At 41.5% G+C, this 20,755-nt stretch overlaps 1 protein-coding gene across 5 annotated transcripts in view; it reads right to left on the bottom strand.

Annotated features, from left to right (window-relative positions):
- The window catches only part of nav3 (neuron navigator 3), a 343,409-nt gene that overhangs the window by 60,870 nt on the left and 261,784 nt on the right, over positions 1 to 20,755 (bottom strand). For 4 of the 5 annotated variants that reach the window (XM_040143100.1, XM_040143064.1, XM_040143071.1 and 1 more), the window contains 3 exons: positions 20,162 to 20,277; positions 12,211 to 12,319; positions 1,697 to 2,104 (listed from right to left, as the gene is read on the bottom strand). In XM_040143100.1, coding sequence (XP_039999034.1) covers positions 1,697 to 2,104; positions 12,211 to 12,319; positions 20,162 to 20,277 — 633 coding nt within the window. The remainder of the gene's footprint in view (positions 1 to 1,696; positions 2,105 to 12,210; positions 12,320 to 20,161; positions 20,278 to 20,755) is intronic. The other variant, XM_040143090.1, reaches the window with a different exon arrangement.

Below are 20,755 nucleotides of genomic sequence, written 5' to 3'. Positions count from 1 at the left end.
GTTAAGTGAATGAAGGTTCAGAAACCCACACACACATTGTCATGAGGCTTTGTGGAAGACACTGATTTAGCTTTCTTCATTCAGGTAATTTGTCAGTGTATTGAGTTCCCTCAAGGTTCATGTAAATGTATTATTTGAACCTTTCCTTTCAACGCATGACAAACCCATGATAGCCTTGGTGGATGTCAGCAGGCTATTTGTATTGCTGCACAGAGAAAAACTGATAAGGCCTTGGCAACTGTATGAATACACAGCTAACCATGAACACAAATGTGTCACTTGTATTCATGATGCTTCAAAAAACAAATGGCCTTTAAAGTGGCATTTTAGTTAGTATAAATGATGTAGAAGGCCAATCTACTGTATATTAAAGCTGACATCTGCTTAATGCATCAAAGCAAAGTTATGGGATTAATATACAACATAATGGTCTTACAAAATGTCATCAACATGAGCAGGTTGTAAAATGTACTGTAAGTACTGTGTTCAATACATATAAAGGAACAGTAAAGTAACACATTTTCAGCCACTAAAGGTTTACACGTAGGAGGTACAATTGGAAACTGAGTACTGTTTCACACCACAGCACAATAAAAGTACAGGTGAGGTCAGGTGATAGATGTTATCATGAGCAAATACCCTAACCTCCACCAAATCAAGTTTCATCTTTCTAAACCTAATACTAACACTACTCATAATCAAGTTTTAGGCAGTGTGCAAAATCTAAACATTACCTAAAGGGTCCATATGACACCTGAAACTGGTAGGTACATTTTGTGCTATGGTCTGAGAATACAGTATAATGCGTTTCAGAGTTCTTGACCAGTTCACAGAATTTTCAGCTATACACACATATCTTCAGTAGGTCGATTCAAGTATCAACACCACATCATTATTATTCAGAACACTTGTTTCGAACCTGCTGGCAGTCAAACTAATGCTTTTCATTGAAAGCAATAGTTCACCATTTTGAAAAATACATTTATTTGCTTTCTTGCAGAGAGTTAGATGTGAAGATCAATAACACTCTCATGTCTGTAAGCAGCAGTCAGTTAGCTTAACTTAGCATAAATGCGGCAAACAGGAGAGACAGCTAATCTGGGTCTGTCCAAAGGCAACAAAATCCACCTGCCAGCTCACTAAGTAACACAATATATCTCATTTGTTTAATCCGTATAAAAACAAAAAGTGACAGCGGAGACTTCCTGACGTCTTGTCATCACCTTGAGATTTCCTGGCAAACAGAGGTGATAACCAGCTTCAGGCTTCTCTACTGTACCTTAGTAAAGAGCAAGGCTAGCTGTTTATCACTATTTTTCATTCTCTATAAGCTAAGCGAAACTAACCAGCGGCTGGCTGTAACTTCATATTTACCGCACAGACATGAGAGTGGTATCCATCTTCAAATCTAACTCTTGGCAAACTTTCAAGGTCTATAGTAGACAATACAATTTGTTTTAATGCTTGATATGCTGTTAAAAGTTTTACATAAGTTAACACAGGGTTACGCTGCCTATATCTTCAGTTATGAACAGCTAATGATCACACTAATCACTGATTTTTCATCTCTAAGTTAAGTTTACTTTTATATGTGAATATAGCTGTAATTTATATAGTCAAAGTTATTGATTGCGCCATTAAAGCAGCAACCTGGAATTAGACAGTGTGTCAGAGGAAGCTAACATGCTCATCCTACCCGCTGGTGATCTCATCCATCCGGTCGTTCTTCCCTAGGATGTCCCCATCACTCATGTACCCTGCCACCTCCATCTGCTTCCCTCCTTCCAGCCCTCCTTCTCCCTTCTCCCCCTGCTCCGCCCCCCTCGCCCCTGCCGCTGCTGCTCGCCTCAGGGGGGCACTGTACACAAACCTGGTCGGGTCCGAATGCCCACTGTAGCGCCCTGTGGTGGTGCCAGCGCTTGTTGAGCTCGCCCTGGGCGCAGCATAGGCGCTGGGCATTGAGGGGGCGTCGCCTGCCTGGAGACGCGGAGTTTGTGTTGGGCCCAGTCGCCAGGCCATGGGGGAGGAACGTGCAGTGAGGGCTGGTAGACTCCGCCCATTGACCTCAGTGGTTACTGTGGTGTCGAAGGTTGTCTCTAGCGTACTGTGGAGACAGAGGGGTAGAAAGACAGAATAAGGGAATTAATTCTAGTTTTTGACATGATGCAGCAAAAACTGATAATTGTCAGCATGTTGTTTTCTGACAATTGCTAACCATTTTTTTAAGGCTCAGCATAGGGCGTCTTTGATAAAGAGCCTCAAATACACCAAATGCACAAGTCTAAGACAATGGAGCCATCATATCAAGTGCACTCCTGTGCGAAGGGCAAATCATTCAGGTGAAAAGATCAGTCATATTTTCAGAAGAGGGCTGTGTACATCAGTTGAGTGCCACTCCCTTCAAATTGCATGCTGGGTGTTCTAACATTACTTTATGTGTGTTTGACCTTCCTAAAGTGCTGTTTCTTCCAGTGCGTTAACTTGAAGGGGGAGGAGAGAAGAAATTGAAGGCCCCCATGAGGACATATGTCAGACCATTATCGTACATCACATGGAAAAAGAGAGAGAGGAGACAGCTACAGACGGGTGAAAAATTAAAAGAAAAATCGGAAAAATTAGTGGACAAACAGGATGACAATGCCCCCATCCATAGGGCAGGAGGGGTCACTGAATGTTTTGATGAGTATGTAAATGATGTGAATCATATACTATGGTCTTCGCAGTCACCAGATCTCAACCCAACCGAAAACCTATGGGAGATTTTGGACCGACGTGTTAGACAGCGCTCTCCATCACCATCATCTAAACACCAAATGAGGGAATGTCTTTTGGAAGAATTGTGTACATCCCTCCAGTAGAGTCCAGAGACTTGTAGTATCAATGCCATGGAGCACTGAAGCTGTTCTGGACCCTCGTGGTGGACCAACACCTTACTAAGACACTTTATGTTGGTTTCTCCTTTAATTTGTCACCTGTCTGTATGTTTCCATATATCTATCAAGTGAATTTACACAAACTTTTGAAATGTCAAAGGAAATAAAATCTAAATGAGGTGTATTTGAAGCAGCAAGGTGGAAACAATTAACTACACCTCCTATATATCAGGGGGAAAAAAACTGGTTAATAAAAAACTGGACATTGTTAATATCATGCTCAGATTTTTAAAAATTGTTTATTTGACAAGTGTTGTTCTTTAAAGTTTTACAGTATATAAGAACAAAAAATATAAACGAATAGCCACACAACAACAATAGCCATTACAGTATATCACATCAATGCCAGGTTTGACTCCACGAATGATTTTAAATGATCTCTAAGGAAACTATTCAAAGCCTATATTGTGACTTGTCTGACATTATCACAAAATTATGTAGCCTTTGTTAAAAAGCTTTAAAGCTTTAGAGACACTGCATCATAAATCTTAATGAGTTGTGTCATTTGATAGATGAAAATGCATCTAGAGAGAGTACTTGTCGGATAAAGGGAGAAAAGAGAGGCAGAATAAGTAGAGAATAAGTAAAATGTTAGCAAAGAATGCAGCCAAGACAACAAGTGAAACCTGATGGAAGAAGACAAAGGGGACTGACTCACTATCCTGACCATCCTCCATTACCCCTGCAAAAGGTTGTGCAGTCATTTTTTCTCTAATGCTGGGGAAAATGTTGATAATATCACCTACAACACACAGATTTCATTTTTTGAAAAATGCCTTGCCAGATCATTTTTTGCATGAACAGGAAGCAAAATGCAAATTATGGGATCAATTCCAAAGTGCTGCAGGTGAGTAAGCGACAACATCTGTGGACTATGAAGACAAAATAATATACATATGGCCACTAACACACCAAACCTTGCAACCTGATGTATCTGGACACAGAAGGCAAAGAATGGCAGCAGTGGTACCTAGCTTGAGCTCTCTCTGCTGGGTAAAAGAGTGCACTGCATTCACATGATGACAGACAGAACAAACCTGATATAAAACCAGACAGCTGCTCTGGCTTTTGTGCTTAAGTACAAGCTTCTGATGTGCATGCTAGTCACAAATATCCCTGTGTAAATAAAATAATGGTGTGTTGCATTATATGTAATATATATTGCCATTGAAACAGGACTAACACATATAGCAAAAGTGTAAATAGGATTAAAGCTTCAGATGAGTCTGTTGGTACAGATGCTAACACTATCATGAACTCCCTGTCATATTTGATTTTCACAATATAAGGATATGATGTTTGTATGATAGCACACTAAATTTTAGCATTATCAGCATATTCATTTTAATGTATATACACTCATGGTCTGCCAGCACTCACCTATAAATAATGTGCAGATGCAGCCAAAACAAAACAAACAAACAAACAAAAACAAAAAAACCCGTTATTGCATGTTTGCTACACAGCAACTGTTGTGTTGTTTTACCTTCGAAAAATTCAGTTTGGTTTAAAAAAGACAAAACTTTTAAGGGAAAAAGTGACCGTAGCAGATGATGCAGTTGAAATGGAGGACAGTAGCTGGATATGTGGGATGAGACACCTGTTTGGATGCCTGCCTCTCTATGCTGCTTTTCCTCCATTAGGTGACAAAAGCAATGACATCTTAAAGCAGTGTCTCACACATAGCAGAGTGAGAGGTGTGAGAGCAGGCTTGTGTGTGTGTGTGTGTGTGTGTGTGTGAGAAAGGGCAGAACACTCCATCCCTGTGATGCCAAGTGCCAACAGGAGAGGGACAGCAATAGTAGCCATATTCACAACACATCTCTATCAACACCTCCTGAGATCAACATACACACCCAAGCCCAATGACACACGCGATTGCCATGTTAGAGTGAAGAGAAGCCAAATGAAAAAACAACTGCTAATCTGACAAGCAATCAAAGTCGAATACGGAAATACAGAAATCAATTTGCTACACTATAGAAATCAAAATCATTTAACCATTCATACACAATGTAGCTAGCTAAATCAGCTTATCTGTATCTCCAGGCAACAGAGAGAAAAAAAGGAGAAAGACACATAAACGGAGGGACACTGTGTGTGTGTAGGTGTGAAGATAAATGAGCGTGGAAAGCAAGGATAGGGCTGAGCAGTAAGTAGAGGAAAGGTACTGAGATATTTTAAACACCTACCACGTAGGAAAAGACATTTAAAAATGTATGATAGGCTACATATAACTTCGACATATTGTTGTCACATGAAGTGTCCAATATAATTACCATAAATCATTGGTAGTATTTTGAATTTTACTGTTTCTCGAAATGAAGACCACATTTCCCATAAACCCTGCTGGGTTTTGAGGAGCATTGCTTCACTAGACTATCTGGTATAAAGCAAAACCAAAACCCAAAATAAATCCTAACAGAGGGGGACTATTTTGTGTTTAGCCAAGAGCTCAGCAGGAGAAGAATATCCATGTTGACAGCAGGGAATTGCTTATTGCTGAGCAATGCTAGATATAAACACAATGGAACTTTCTCTTGCAGCTGCTAATGAGGTCAGAGAGTTTAACAGTTAAATGTGCATTTCTTGTGGAGGTTAGTTCAATGAGCTTGTTAAAATGTAACTCTGCAGCACCACTTCACAAGCTGTCCACAAATGTCATGTACACAATTCGCCATAGTGTTGACAATAGCAATTCTTTTAATTTTTTTGGAGCCATATAGTTTTTATATTGATACTCTCGTGACTATAGATTTGAGTTTCTAATACAGCCCTATAAATGCAAAAAGTAGGAGCAACCCTTGAGTCAGTGTAAAGTAATAACAGGAGCTACGATTGAATGTCGAATAAAAACATTGTAAACTTCCCAGTCCACTTTTGAACTAATAATTACTTAAGTCCACCGGGACATCAAATTTTCAAGTCTGTTTGCATTTTCACTTTTCAAGCAGATATTTGCTGTACACCCTTATGGACCCTTCTTCAGACTAAACTATTGCTTCTCAAGTCACCATCTCCCCTCTAAGGGAGTTGGAATGTACTCAATTGCAGTCAGAAACCTGAGAGCTCATAAGAAGCCATAAAACTTTAGCTGTGTCTGAAGTTGCTCCTTTGTTTCACACTCATTCGCTACCGCCTATGGTATATGACATACACTCAGTTTACAGTGAGCAGTAAACCGATATTTCAGGCACTTATGAATCATGATCTGTTTGTGTCATTACTGACAGGTATGGTGTTGCATGACTGTAATTTTCACATCTATGAAATGTGACACATTCTGATTGTCAGCAAGTATATACTATATTATACAGTGCACTGTATTAACTGTTCTTCATTAAAGAGTGGTTTCTGACACATGATTGTACTCTGTGTGTTGTATGTTGTGTATTTATATATGAAACATAAAGAAAATGACTAGTTTTTCTTTTTGTGGCATCATCATTAACATAACACTTGTACTTAGAATGGCATCTTTGAAACTAGTAAGTACACAAATTTTATTTAACATAGTGGACAGACCTATTTAGGCATATTTGGGATGATGTCGATTTATCTGTAGCTTATCATTTTGTTATTGGGAAAATTGTACGTATTCAACTTGCTATGGGTTATCAATTATAGTTAGCGGTCTGGTTTTATGACCTGGAGTTGTGTAAAAAACTGAATTTAAAATTTTTGTGCAGAGGTGGATGCATGTTCATATTTACACAAAAGCAAATATACACTACACCACAAATGTATGTTATTATGTAAGTCATTCAGAGGTGGTTTAAAAGCCATCACTGGGTGTTTCCCTACACTAATGTATTCCAGCCTCATCGTACAACTTATATCCACTCAATACACTTTGTAACTGAGCAACTCATGCTTGATGGATTACACAGTTATTACTCTCTGGCTTTTGGGGGCAGAAAATGCTGGCATGAGATCCAACATTTCCATGAAGTGCCACATCCCTGTTTTGTGTGCATGTGTCTCTGTGCCGGCATGTGTGTGAATCTGTGTATATATTCTGTATGTACGCTTGGGTATGTACGGTAGGAGTGAGGTTGACATTGGTACTGGCAGATGTTAAACCCTACTAGTTTGAGAGCAATTCAAAGCAATTGCTCACCGCCATTACAGCACTGATCTTCAATCTGCACCCTGATAATGGTCCCCGCCGCACCCCCAACACAAGCACGTTACACACACGAGAACAGCCAAGTCACTTTCCATCTTCCATCATAGACTGAATACTTATCTTGTCAAGACGTGCCTTATATTGCCTTCCTCCAGCAGAATCATGTCACTTCTCCATTCAGTCTGACTGCTCTCACAAGAACTTAGTCAGGGATTGAAAAGTGTCTCTGGCTTTGACCCATCATTACTGTTAAGAGCTTGTAATTTTGGTGGTATAAGACTTTTACTGTACTGTTGCAATCATTGCAAATTGTGGGGTATTGAAGTGTCAGCTGAATGTACAAAAGTAAAAAAGAAAAGAAAAAAATGTGCTTGCCTCAGAATCCTGTACATGCACTCAAACAGGACCAACGGCTATCTCCTCAATTCCAAAGCAATGAATAATTTAGCCAACTTAAATTTAAACACGAAACAAACAAATGCAACCGGGTGAAGCTATTTTGTTCAAAATGTCATTCTGTGTGTGTGTTGAATGTTGCTGAATCTCCATGGGACTAGACAGGGGTCCCTCAGGCCCAAGGAGACGGGGAGCCAGGAGCAGGGGAGATTTCCCTTTTATGTTTGCTGTGCTAAGTTTGTCCTTGAAGATCCCAGCATTTCTTCACACTGGACCTATTTCTTTTCCCTTCCAATGTCAATCAATACCATTTTGTCATGGTCTGAATAGAAAAAAAAATTACAAAACACAGTGGATGGAAATTAAATGTGTTTTTTGATCAATCTAGATGTTCTTTACAGGCCCCAACATGTCTGGATCACTGAAGAATGTTGTGGATGTGAATTGAGTAGCCATGATGGCTGTAGCATTAAAGTGGCAAGGTCAGTTTAATGAGAAAGGGAGATGGTAGCCGGGCCTCTGAAACTGAAACTGTAGCTTAACCACACATACTATTTGAAGAAGGGCTTTTTAAACTGGGTCAATAATTTTAGGTAACATTAGCTGCCATCAACTTCCAGGCAAGCGCCACTTGACTGTGGACTGGTTGTATTTTCAGTCAGTTTCAATCTTAATTCTCCTGATGCAAGAACAATTGGAAGTCTCTATGGAGCAGAGACATATACAACATATAAAGATGGAAAACAAATGTCGGCAAAAGCAGATAAAGTGGAGCTATGTAATCAAGCTAGTAATATTTGTAATATTTTTACAACTCTGTGTCTACATTGACAAAAAATTCAAAAACCTACCCTATTGTAGAAACCCTAACTGTAGTTAAATTGAATTACAGTATTTTGATTTTGGTGTTTCCTGTTTGGTTGTCGTATTTGCTTTATGGACAGACAGATGGGCAAAACATCTGATTTTAGTGTATTCCATGTCAGAAGGTTCCAAAATTCATACAATGGCAGTGCCTTACACATGTCGTTCAAACCGGTCATTTGACTTTGAAAAGTAACAGTATCCAGATGTAACAGAAGCCCCTCATTTTACTGAAAATGTTCTACCATACAATTCTGCTTTTAATCTTTTACTTTCCCTTCCAGCATATTAAAAAAAAAAAAAAATGGCATGGAGGAGTGCAAGGCAGGTGGGAGGCAAATATTCTGTGTGAGTCATGGTCTACTTATTATGCAGTGTGTGATGACGCATAGAGTTGTGATGTGACATGGGGGGGTGTCTTGGGGGTGACAAAGGACAACAAAGTAGCAAAGGAAGAAAGAAAAGCCACTAGAGGCTGGGGCGCTGACTATGAATTGCAACATCCCTGGTTTGTATCTGGCTGGGGACATTTTTTGCACGTCATTCCCCATCTCTTCCCTCCTCTAATTTCCTGTGAACTTTCTACTGACAATTACAGATAAAAGGCATAAAAAATGGTAAATAATGAGAGGAAAACATCACTTATAAGTACAAGTTTAAGTTATAACTCGCTAAACAACAATCCTGACAAAATCTGATCCTGCTCAGAGTGAAATTTGAAAATGAGAGCAGGATCATGATCATGAGGAAGTCGTTGGCTATGCCTTCACAAATTTCCCCCCTTATAGCTTTTCTAAAATCATTCTTGTACACACAAGCATCTCAAAATGAATGCCTTCTGCTCATTCCATCCACTGAGTGGTGCAGATTTTTGGAGGTAAGTACTTCCACAGGCACATATTGTAAGGCCTCAACTACAGACATAATGACTGCTATTGTTTTATTTGTTTCTGTGACAAGGGCAAAATGAAGTGCTTAAAAAAAAAGAAACAAGGTACAATGGGAGGAAACGGAAGGAGTACAGAGAAAGACAGAATGGTGAATATGACAGTCATGTCTGCTTGAGTGTAACAGTGATTAATTACTTAAGGTGCTTCAAAGCTTCATGGTGATTACAGCCAGTTCTTATCCAGGGGAGAGATTAGGATGGTCTGGCCAGGCTTTTGTCATGGACAGAATTGGCATGCATACTCCAAAGCTATCGTCACATTCAGAATATAAACACATAGAGAATATAGACTGAAACAGGCGCACACTCAGGAGCTGACTTTTCTATCGTCCATTAAATGTAATGGTTAAAAACTGTGCAGTAGCCCAGACACTATATCACTGGGGCTGCTGCCATCTTAGACCAGTGATTACTGCTTTGCTGTTATGCTGCTCCAAATCACACACAGACACCGTATATGATGCTTATGTGGAGGTACAATGCATTTTCCACATATTTCATGCTGACCGTTCTTGTTCATCTGGTGCATATGAATGAGACTCGTGTCCTCAGACCAATCAAACACCTCACACCCCAACACGTGAGTCCCGTTGGATTAAATGTGGTGGTAAGAAAATAGTGTTGTATTGATCGCGCCTGGCTCACTCTGAGGAAAAAAGTAGAAAACAAATACACACATTCACACACACACACTGCCATCTGTCATGGCTGTCAGCAGCCTGGCCACCATCTTCCTCTGCACATGGGGCAAAACACACAAAATAATAGACTGAAGGAGAAAGAGAGAGAGGAGCAGGGAACCATTGCCCAGGGAGCTGACATAAACCAATAGCTATAATTTTGTCTTCGCCTGAGCTGCAGTCCCTACACTGTGTGTTGTTAGATTCTCTGTGTTGCCCATGGCTCACAGATGGGACAGTCTTTTAAGGTGCTGGTTGTCCATCAACTCCTGAATGTCATTACATGCGTGCCAGCTGTTGAAGAAGGTGACGCCCGTTTTTAATTGAATCCAGGAAGGTGGAGGAGAAGATGGCATAGTAATAGAGGGAACATCAATAATAGTTGGAGACGTATCTCCCTGTTGGATCAGTGTGATAAACTGTGCAGGCTGAGTAAGAGATATCAAAATCCAAACTGCTTTATTTGCCAGGGACAATGGATGCACAAGAAGACTGACTTGGATAATTGGTGTTGACATATGACTGTGATCACAAAGGAAGGGTTTTTTTTCCCCTTCTTTTTGGTTATTTTCAGTGGTTCAGTCGTGACGTGTGCGGGTCTTCTGCTAAAGCTAATGTCTTTTGTTGTGGCTATGACGCGTTTCTGAAGTTAAACATGTCTCAGCCTCAGACTCGCCACACATTATGTCAGTGTAAATACACCCTTTGAAAGCAGGCCTACATAGACTGCAGCTCCTGATAAAATGTGGTTGCTCTCATATCCTTGCAAGGAAAATACTATGTTCTCCCCTCTTCTATTTCTATACTTGCAAGCATAGACATTCCTAAATTTGTCTTTACTCAATCTTTATCCATACCTTATTGTTCTTGTTGAGAGTCACAGGGTCCTTTTTTAAAATAAAGCTGCTATGACCAATATTTTCATAATTACAATTAAATAAATCACGATGTGTAATATAAAAGGGCTCACTGATAGTGACAAACCCACAGTGAATTATCACAGAGTTTTGCAGATTCCCTCAGCTCTACAAAGGGTTTTAGTGTCTTTTAACTCATTTTTTTGGTTTTCCAGTCTGCAACGTTAATGTTTTGGTTCACTCTCAACATCATCAGTGTTGTTTCCAGATACGGCAGGCAGTTGTTTTCAGCCAACAAGCTCTAAATACCAACAGTGCACTACATGCCCAGCACGAAAAAAGCAGACAGACGAAATTAGCGACAAGTTAACAATAGAAACAGAGCTAAAAGGAAAGTGAATTTAGGACTGACATTTGTCATGACTCCCAGTGAATAATAATGTTTCTCCATGTCTGCTGGATGTGTAAATAAGTTACTGTTGCATTTGCCTTTTGATAATATGCCAATTCTGTGTTTACGGCTTGCTATGCTGCCCCCAAGTGTTGAAAAAAATCAATGACTGAAGTTTTAAGGTTAACTAGCTTACATTAAATACATCTATCATTAATTACATAGTTGGTTAGGGGCCTAACCTATGACATTTATTGACTTTCATTTACTGTATTTTCCGTAAATGTTTTTAATTGAACAGTGCGATCCAAACAAAATAACAAACCAAATACAGAAATCGAACATCTCTAATATTCTTCTGACAAAGGAAAGTAAAGTGTAGATGTTCAGTGTCCTTAGTCAGTCGAGACTGCTAGTGTGCTATAATGGCCAGGGAAATGTTGCAGTGTTGGTCAGACCACACAAACTTTAATACTAATCTAATGCCAGTATAAATGATTAAATAAACCCCGTCAGGAGTAGATGGGATCTTTGTTTTTTAATAATTGGACTGCAAGATACTCTGCAAATAATCCCATGTGACTGTTCTCTCTGTTAAAATATAGCAGCTTAAAATCGGGCTGTGCAGAAGAATTTACTTCAAGCCTGAAGTCATTTGGGTTAAATTTTAAAACAGTTTTTAAAATGTATTTTCACTGGAGGAGCTCAAATCCCAACTCCATACATGAAGTACTACCGTGGAAGTAGATTACAGCAGAGTGACTGTAAGAACAAGGAACCTGTGGCACTAGGCTATGTAGGAGTGAACTGCATAGGCTACTCAGTTTGCATGTGCTATAGCTGCGGCCTTGAAAGTGCTGTGAGGTTATGACTGGAGGGTTGGTGGATTGAATCCAGGGCTCTCTGAGAAAATGTGGGATGTAGGATATCAATGAAAAATCACCATTCTGTCGTAGAGAGCGGAGTCATTAGACATGAGTAAGTAAAAGGAAGTACCATCTATATGCCTACCTGTGACTGATCTGTGTCCCTCGTAGACTGGACATGGTTTCTTCCAGGTTCTGCCGCAGGTCAGCGATGTTCTTCACTGTCCTCATGCGTCTTGTCTCAGGGTCCTCTCCTGGGGACATATATTTCATTTGATTTATCGTATGCTGTTTGGAGCTGCACACACACACGCACACGCACACGCACGCACGCACGCACGCACATAGCACTCACCCATACCCACAAAGGCTACACAAGCACAAACACACAGTATAAGGAGTGATGAGGGCATCTGACATACAGTATTTCACTAGATGTCACTGAACATCTCTTTAGGGGGAACAGAATGAAGACCAGTCACGATGACAGCACGCATTGGTGCACGTCATTAAACCCCATTCAGACAATTTAGAGGCCGTACAATAAATCAGCTTGTCATGCTGCACAACATGCAGTTCTTTCACTTTAAAAAGTGGATACATTATATTACACGGTATTGGCATTTTTGCTTCAGGCCGATGCAGAAATGTCGTGCCATGACACCATGCGCTCTGTCAGTTAACTCAGAACACAGCTGTGCCTGCGAAAGCCCACTCTGTCAGGTTTCCTGTGCTTCTCTGTCAGCCACGTCGATAATCGCTGCCACTTCAGTCCACCATCGTCTACCCCGCCCTACAGCAGCTTCAGCTATGAAAGCAATTCATATGTTCTATGTTCTTCTCCGTGCCTCTTTTAAGGACATGAAGCACTTGTTTCACTCAGGCATGAGGCCTATTCTGAAGGATTGCTGCTAATAAGCACAGGGTGGGCAACATTTCAGAACTGTAAGCTGAGGGCGCACAGCAAAGTATTGCTGTCTGCTCCAATTAAGCCTCTCTGTTAGCCTGTCAAGCCAGCCTATATCTGTGGGTGGAAACCAAAGAATGGGTAATTAACAAGTGGTTTGAGACATAGCAGAATGGATGCTGGTCACACTGCTCTCCAGTTTTAAGGTGCTTTCTCCAAAACTTTCTCCACTGTGGAGGTGAATGAGCCAGCAGATCTTGTACAATGCATCTTAATGGTAAGATGAGCACAAGAAGCTGTGCTCTGTCACTGTGTGCTGATTTCATTACTCTGAGCAGACGTACTGACGGCAAGCTACGGTGATTACAGTGACTGGGGCAAATGGGGGCAGTAGCAAGTTGGTGGTTTGAAAAGCCCCCCAGCGAGACCTGTGGGGCAGCTCAGTGCCAGGAGGAGAAAAATGATATCAAGAAAAATGGTTAAGGTGTTTGCATGCAGGAAAAAGGAGCAGGTCGGTATTGAAGATAAGCAGGAAAGCTAAACCAGTTTCCCTGGATAACTATATATTAAAAATCTGTTTCAGAACGGATCTTCTTTTAGCAAAAAGTCACAGACTGTATGCATTTCATTTGAACAAAAATCCACAGTTTGCAGGATGGAGCTCTACATTCTCTCTTTGGGATTTATACAGTTCCTGTCTTTTTCCCCACACTGAAAAAACAAGATCTGATTTGAACAGACGACCACGAAAGTGCCAGAATGTAGCTGATCTTGCACATTGACAACAATGTTCCTGTTTTGGTGTATTTTGTGTGACAATGCACATTTTTAGAGTCCCTTGGTTTACCAGGCACAATAAATGTGCAGAAAACTGACTTAGTAACACTGACATTGAATTTATTCAAGTCTACTTCAAGAAAGGGAATCACTCCTTCTAGTTTTAATGGACAAGGATGGCCTTTATCTGTTTATAGTTAACTGTAGTTGTACATATTCTATGTACCCTATTTTAAATGATTTACATTCTTTGATTGTTATAGCTGACACAGCTGTCATGGCAACGTTGCTCCTGTAGAGAGACCTTGTTAAATATGGCTTAAATCAATGAGTCAAAAACCACAGGGACAACTGAAACTCATTGTCATTCGCTACAACTTTCAATGAAAAAGGTCTGGGACTTGGACTTTTATAATCTATAAAGAGACACGGACATTGAGCAGTAAGGTTGAAATTCTGGGTTTTTTTTACCCTGTCACCAATTACAGGGTTCAGAATCATCACAGTCAACTTGTCTAAAGACTTCTGGACTTGCAGAAAAATCAGAACAACACAGTGTTGGTGTTTGAAAAATCTTCTTCAAAATAAAGTCAAGACTTGACCTCAATTATACTTTATCGTACTGTGTAGTGACCTCACGGGGTAAAGGGCATTCTGATATAATTGAGGTCAGACTGAAGGTTGTTTGAGGCTGAGGTGGTGCCACATGTTCTTAGCCTCTGACCCTGTATCAGTTGTAGACTTTATGGCCACTGATAAGAAATTGATGAGGTTGCACTCACTAGAAAAAGACAGATGTGTTATCATGGCACGAAATGACTATGTTCACAGCCAATGCACAGAACCTTCTGTGCCCCTGAATTTTGGTCTTGTCAGGACAAAACTCATGTGAAACGGCTTTGAAACAATCATGAGAGACGAAAACTCTCCTTTGAAGCCTACAATGATATGCCATAGACATTTTTCTTGCAGCTCCTTATGAAAGGGAGATCCGGCTCATGAATTTAATGAGAGAGGGATCTCTGGTACGACCTACTCAAAGCATCACTGTTTTTGTAGTTCCTCTTTTTCTGTTCTTCTTCTTCCTTTTCTGATGTCTTCCCTGCTCCTCTCCTCTCACCAGGGCCCCTTCGAGAAAGATTTAATTACAATCCCATTATAAAGCGACATGAGGAGATCTGGCCCCTGAGTCTCCATCATGAACAGAAGCCTCATGAATCATTGAGAAGCAGTCCAAGGTGTGTCTATTCATTTTTGGTTTTTTGTGTGTGAGTTTGTGAGCAATCCACTGGACAGGAGCAGAAGTCTCACCTGCACTGTAGATAAGTTGTGCTGTATTTGTGGCAACACAAGTGCATCCCACAGGCAAACCAAAACATTACTAGTAATTTCCTTTCTTTTTTGAGTCTCATTTTTATCTTCTTCACTTGCATGGTCACCTCTTCACCCCTCATATTGACAGAATCCGCCTAGATCTAAATAAATTCTCAACTCTGAGTCAACTCCGATCCACATCTGAGCTCTTTTGTACATGAACTAACATTATGTGCCCTAAAAGAAAAGAAAAAAAATCACCTGTGTGCACACATCATGGTGTGGATAAGCTTGCACACACACACACACACACACACACACACACACACACACACACACACACACACACACACACACACACACACACACACACACACACACACACACACACACACACACACACACACACACAAAATCAAAGCTGTAATAATAAGCTATTGATCACGTTGACTGTGTGATTCACAGGCTGTGAGGGAGGCACAATTAATAAAAACTATGCTTCTTTTTGGAGGGGGGGTGTTGATTTCCCATCATCATCTATATCTCAAGGTATTTGTTGTGTTTTATGCTGCATCATCCCTCAACCTGCTTTAAGGAAATCAGCAATAATCTGGTCATTGCTAAAGCTCGCCAACAACTGCGTAAAAAATGGTCTTATCAACTGAACCTCCCCCTCCCATGTCCCTTTCCACTGACATCAAAGCCAGGTTTGTACATGGGTGCTTATTCCCAATGCACAAAGCGCATTGTACACTGGGAACTTTTACATCAAACATACTCCATGGTGAGCTCTCCCAAGCTAGACGTTACTAAAGCTACTGTTGAGGTATAGCACAGTACCTGTGGGTACTGTAGATGCTACGTTCACAGTATAGCTCTTAACATTGCTGTACACACAGCAGAGTGCCTCATTAACAGACTATGAGAGTGAACACTGCAAGTGACAAGAAGGATGTATATGTGTAAGAGAGATCTGTTTATCTGTCTGTGTACATGAATTTAAACTGCTTGTGAGTGAGGATGAATTTACAACATTTGTGGGTGAGTGTGTGTGGATGACTTGCACGAGGGAGGTCGTGTATGTTCACAGTCCAGCCCAGGTCTTGCAGATTTCCTAAATAGGCTCTTAAAATGCTAATAGTGTGCTCTGACAGATAGACTTCCCCATCGTGAGGATTAAGAAAATAACCACCCTATAGAAAGCATTTTCTGCTATGACATTCTCATATTCTGCTCAAGTTTGCTTTTTTAAAACCAAGACTTGGGTGTTTTACAGGAACATAAGTTCTTCTATTTCCTGTACAAAGTTTCCAATTTGTGCTGTTATCATAATTCTTTTATGTTTGAGTAATATAATCCCCAATACATTCCACATTCATGCTCTTTTCTTAGAGTTGGCTGGGACCATATGGACTTACGTGGGCGAGGTTGTGTGTGCAGCACCTGCTCCAGGTCGCCCAGCATGGTGAGAATCACCTCCTTATCCAGCTGAGCCGTTCCCTCCCGAGGACCTCCCTCTGAAACCTCCTCTTCTGCCCAATACCCCGCGTCCTTCTCCCTGTCTCCCCAATTCCCACCACTCCTGCCTGCTGCTGGCTCCTCATCTGAACGCCCACTGCTGCCCTCTTCATCTGTTCCCGTGTCCTCCCTCGACTTCCACTGCGGCTCAGTCCGTGGATGGCCGCTGTAGGATGCCTGCTGCGGCCGCCCGCTTGCAGCCGTGCTCCGCCAAGGGACTGGGATGAGGGAATGCTCTGACTGAGAGAGCACCTTAGTGAGGGAGAGCGACAGGGATCGAGCTCTGGTGCCCCGTACACCTCCGCCTCTTGTGACCACCTCCTTCCTAGGGCTTCTCTGCAGGCTGCCTCCTACCCGCTGTGTGGAAGCTGAGAACAATGTAGAGTTCTGAGGTTGGGAAACACGAGACGGTGGCTCGTCAAGCTCAAAGGAGAAAACTCGCTGCTCGCCATCACTGAGCAGGGTGAGGTTAGTGAGTGAGCGCTGCTTGATCCGCAGGTTGAGGTTGTCAGGGAGAGGCTGTGGAGGCCGTCGAGCTGGGCTGCCTCCCTGATACACCGAGAACTCTGCTCCTCTCTTCATCACTACTCACCGCTCCACTCCCTTTTTTCAGCTTACCTCTTTACCTCCAGTGTCTCAGTGAGTGAAACTACACATGCAAGTGGATCTACCTGTGTGTGGCTCTCTGTTTCACATCTTGGCTGCACTGTTACTAAGAGAGCAGATGTAGGGAAGGAGGACCGGACGACGGCCGAGGCAGAGAGATGTGTCCCCACGTCCCCGTCCCACGCCTCCTGACTGAGGTCCAGGCTTCAAAGGGCTGGAGGGAAAGCAGGCGCAGGGCGAAGAGCAGAGAGAAACCGTCCCTATCAGACATGTAGGTAGAATCCAGATCCATCCTTGAGGCAGCCCATACTCATGGTCAGACACCGAGCCAGACGCAATCACTTATTCCTTCCACTCCTTCTGTCTTCTTGGTTCCTTTTTCTTGCTTCACCACAGTCAGGGGCGTGGATGAATGAGTCGCTATATCTGCTCCCCTCACTAACACTCTCTCATTCTCTCTCCCGCCTGTGCTCACACTCTCTCTATCTTTTCCCCAATTGAACGACAGCCTCTTTTCATTCACTCTTATGTCTCTCCCTCCACCCTCTGTCTCTTCTTTAATCACCTCTCTGCCACATTTCTCCTGCCTCCCCTCTGACTCTCTGGCGGTCCCTCTCTCCTCACAACGGAGAATGAACGGGTGGTGAAGCTGGCAAACGGGCTCATATAGCTCTCCGTCTGCCTGTTCATTCCAGCATGCAGCCTGCAGTACTCTCTCTCCCTCTCTGTCTTTGCCCTCCCTCTCTGTGTTTATCACCCTCTCTTTCTTTTAATCCCTCTCATTCTCTCACTTTCTGTTCAGTTCCCTCCTCTTCTGAGCCCTTATCTTTTCTCCCTCATACTATCCTTTACCCTCTTTCTCAGTATCTATCCATCTCTCTCCCTCACAGTGTGAAAGTGAGTTCTTTGGACAGTGCACCTGTAAGCTTGCAGCCCCTGCTGCACCACGCTAGCTGCCTGACTTAATTAAATGCTATCTTGAGAAGCAAAAACAGCGAGCCTGCAGCTTATCATGGATCAACAATGAAACCACAACCAACATATTCCCATCAATCAATGCAAGCGCTATTAGCCCCGTTGCTAATAGTCACAGCTGTCTTCCACACATTTTAAAATCCTGGTTACCAATAGCTCAAATACACTGGAAGCAGTTGCCTCAGAAACCATAATCAAGGTGATCCTGATCATGTGTTTACGCTGCGAGAGTCTGCAGCTACCCAGTTCAACACAAATTTTTATGCTATTATCAATCAAAATTAACTTATAAAAAGATCAAAATAGAGACCATTAATTCACAAATAACTGCACAAAAGCTTAATTCAACATGGGAATAAAGATTTTACATAGTTGTGCTGCTTTATTGTTTGGTTATTGTCAATACTGACAAAGGTTCAGCCCGTATATGTAAAATGAGCTGGCTTGTCATGTGGTATTTGTGGTGTACATACACTAGAATTTCTTCATTTCTGCCCCTCTATGGAGAAAGAGTTGGAAAAAAGAGGGATGCGAAATGACCACGAAACGTGTGACAACAAAAATCAAGTGTTTAAAATGGACCCCAAACAAAGGGAATGGTCAGCACTGCAGACTAATTTTATCCTTCAAATGATGGGCTTCGGAGAAGCCAATTCCAAAGCAAAATGTCTGGAATGTCACTGCCGAACGGACGTCCCCAAACCTGTAATCACACGTTGGTGTTTGTGCACACTGAGCTTTTTAAATGAAGTCTTTCTGGCTTATCTTTGAACTTGCAATCTTATTTCTCATTGAGTTGGCTTTTTGTTCAATTGACCTGTATTATTTCTCTTACTGGCAGAAGGAAGGAGGGAGTTTCTTTCCAAATAAAGATATCCACTAGTTGAATCAAGTGGCATTTTGTCCTAAAATATAAAATCCAAATCATCTAGAGGAATTTTGGAGGGATCCTCAATAACTACATGACTGGCAAAAGAATTAGCATGTTAAACAAACAATACAATTTTTACCATGGATGTGACTGATGAATTTTTAGCAACACAAAGATCAGTACAAAACAGTATGCATGGAATTGTGACACTGAAGTCTTCATCTCCATCTGGCAAAATCCAATTAAAACAATGGGATTTCTCTTTGCCAGTGGTTTGTGTTTTGACTGTGTGTTGCTTGGTTTAACCTCTCATGCTGCTCCTTGCCAGGAGTTCAAGTTTGTGGTTAGAAACCCCTGATCTAGAAGCTCTAGAAGCTCAATTGCACAGATGCACACTGACTGTAGTTAAAAAACAATAAAGACTTTTACAGTCTTCCCTCTTTGCAAATTTACCCACTTTTTAGTTGTGTAGGTGTTATAACAGTCATAGTTGAATAGGACTATAAATGTGTATCGAATACACAAAAAGCGATTGTAACAGATGATGGCAGCCTGCACACATGTAAACACAGAGCCACAAATGCTCCCTGTGTGCGGCTGTCAGCGCTGACCTTTTCCCTTCGCTACATGAAATCAGCACAGAACAGGGATCCCCCAGTAAACACAAATAGACTCAAGTCAGCACATATACACCTACAGGAAACACGCTCTCAAACCAGCTGCTCAACACCAGCACATTGTTCTAGCCACCACAGTAGCCTTCAAAGACTCTCTAATACTGCAACTACTCTTTAACTATCCTCCATTAACACTGCAACAGACCCTGCAGCCTGCTCTTTCTCAGATATTACAAAGAACAGCTAATCTGTCATATAACACAACAGCCTTAATGTAAGCCCAACCAATTTTTTCCATTTCTTAAAGAGGAAAATGCATTCTCTAAAGAGCAGCAGTGAAGTCAGCATTAAATAAATATAGATACTGCACATCAGATGAAGGTTAAATTCCTGTATGAGCAATATTACAAATGACAGGTGTTAATGCACAGAGGCATGTGCACAGTCACACACCCACACAGAGAAATATTATCTATGCAGAGTCCACAGCATGCGTGTTGACCTAATGTACCTGATATCTCCTCCAGGCACTGTTTGGCTGTCTTGCTGTAGACCAGCTCTCCCTTGGTGGGGCTGAGGCAGGGGTCAGCTGGGGCCACCATGGTGCAGTCATTTTCTGAGAATGTCCTGTAAGCACAAAGAACAAACAATACACAGCAGTTATAAAGACAGGCTGTGATAGCTTGTAATCTCAAGCTCCAAAAAAGCCAGTACAGTCACTAGAGTTTTTATTGAAATCGGTGAAAGCCGCTCCAGTGTCATGTGCATTCATTTATTGTCAAACAGTGCAACTAAGTGATGAAACATAGACGTGTTTTTATAAATTTTATATTTTAAAGATTTAAAATGAATGGCAATCCACATCAACAATTATGTTGCATTTGATGGACTTTAAGGCTTAAAAAGACCAGTTACTAAAGGATTTTAGTGTTGGATTTATAGCAACAGCCAGAGTCTTTCCTCTCTGCGTTTAGTCTCTGTTTCTGTAATGTTAAGCAAGAAAAGATGTTGAATTTCCGAATCAGTTTTTGGTGTCAGGCACATATTCAACAGATGGGACCCTCTAAAGGGAGGAGGGGATGGTCTCAGATGAGACGTTCTCTCT

The sequence above is a fragment of the Xiphias gladius genome, chromosome 2 (assembly GCF_016859285.1).
Source record: "Xiphias gladius isolate SHS-SW01 ecotype Sanya breed wild chromosome 2, ASM1685928v1, whole genome shotgun sequence".
Taxonomy (NCBI): Eukaryota; Metazoa; Chordata; class Actinopteri; order Istiophoriformes; family Xiphiidae; genus Xiphias; species Xiphias gladius.
The sequence above is the reverse complement of the archived record's forward strand: the minus strand, read 5'-3'. Positions and strand labels throughout refer to the sequence as shown.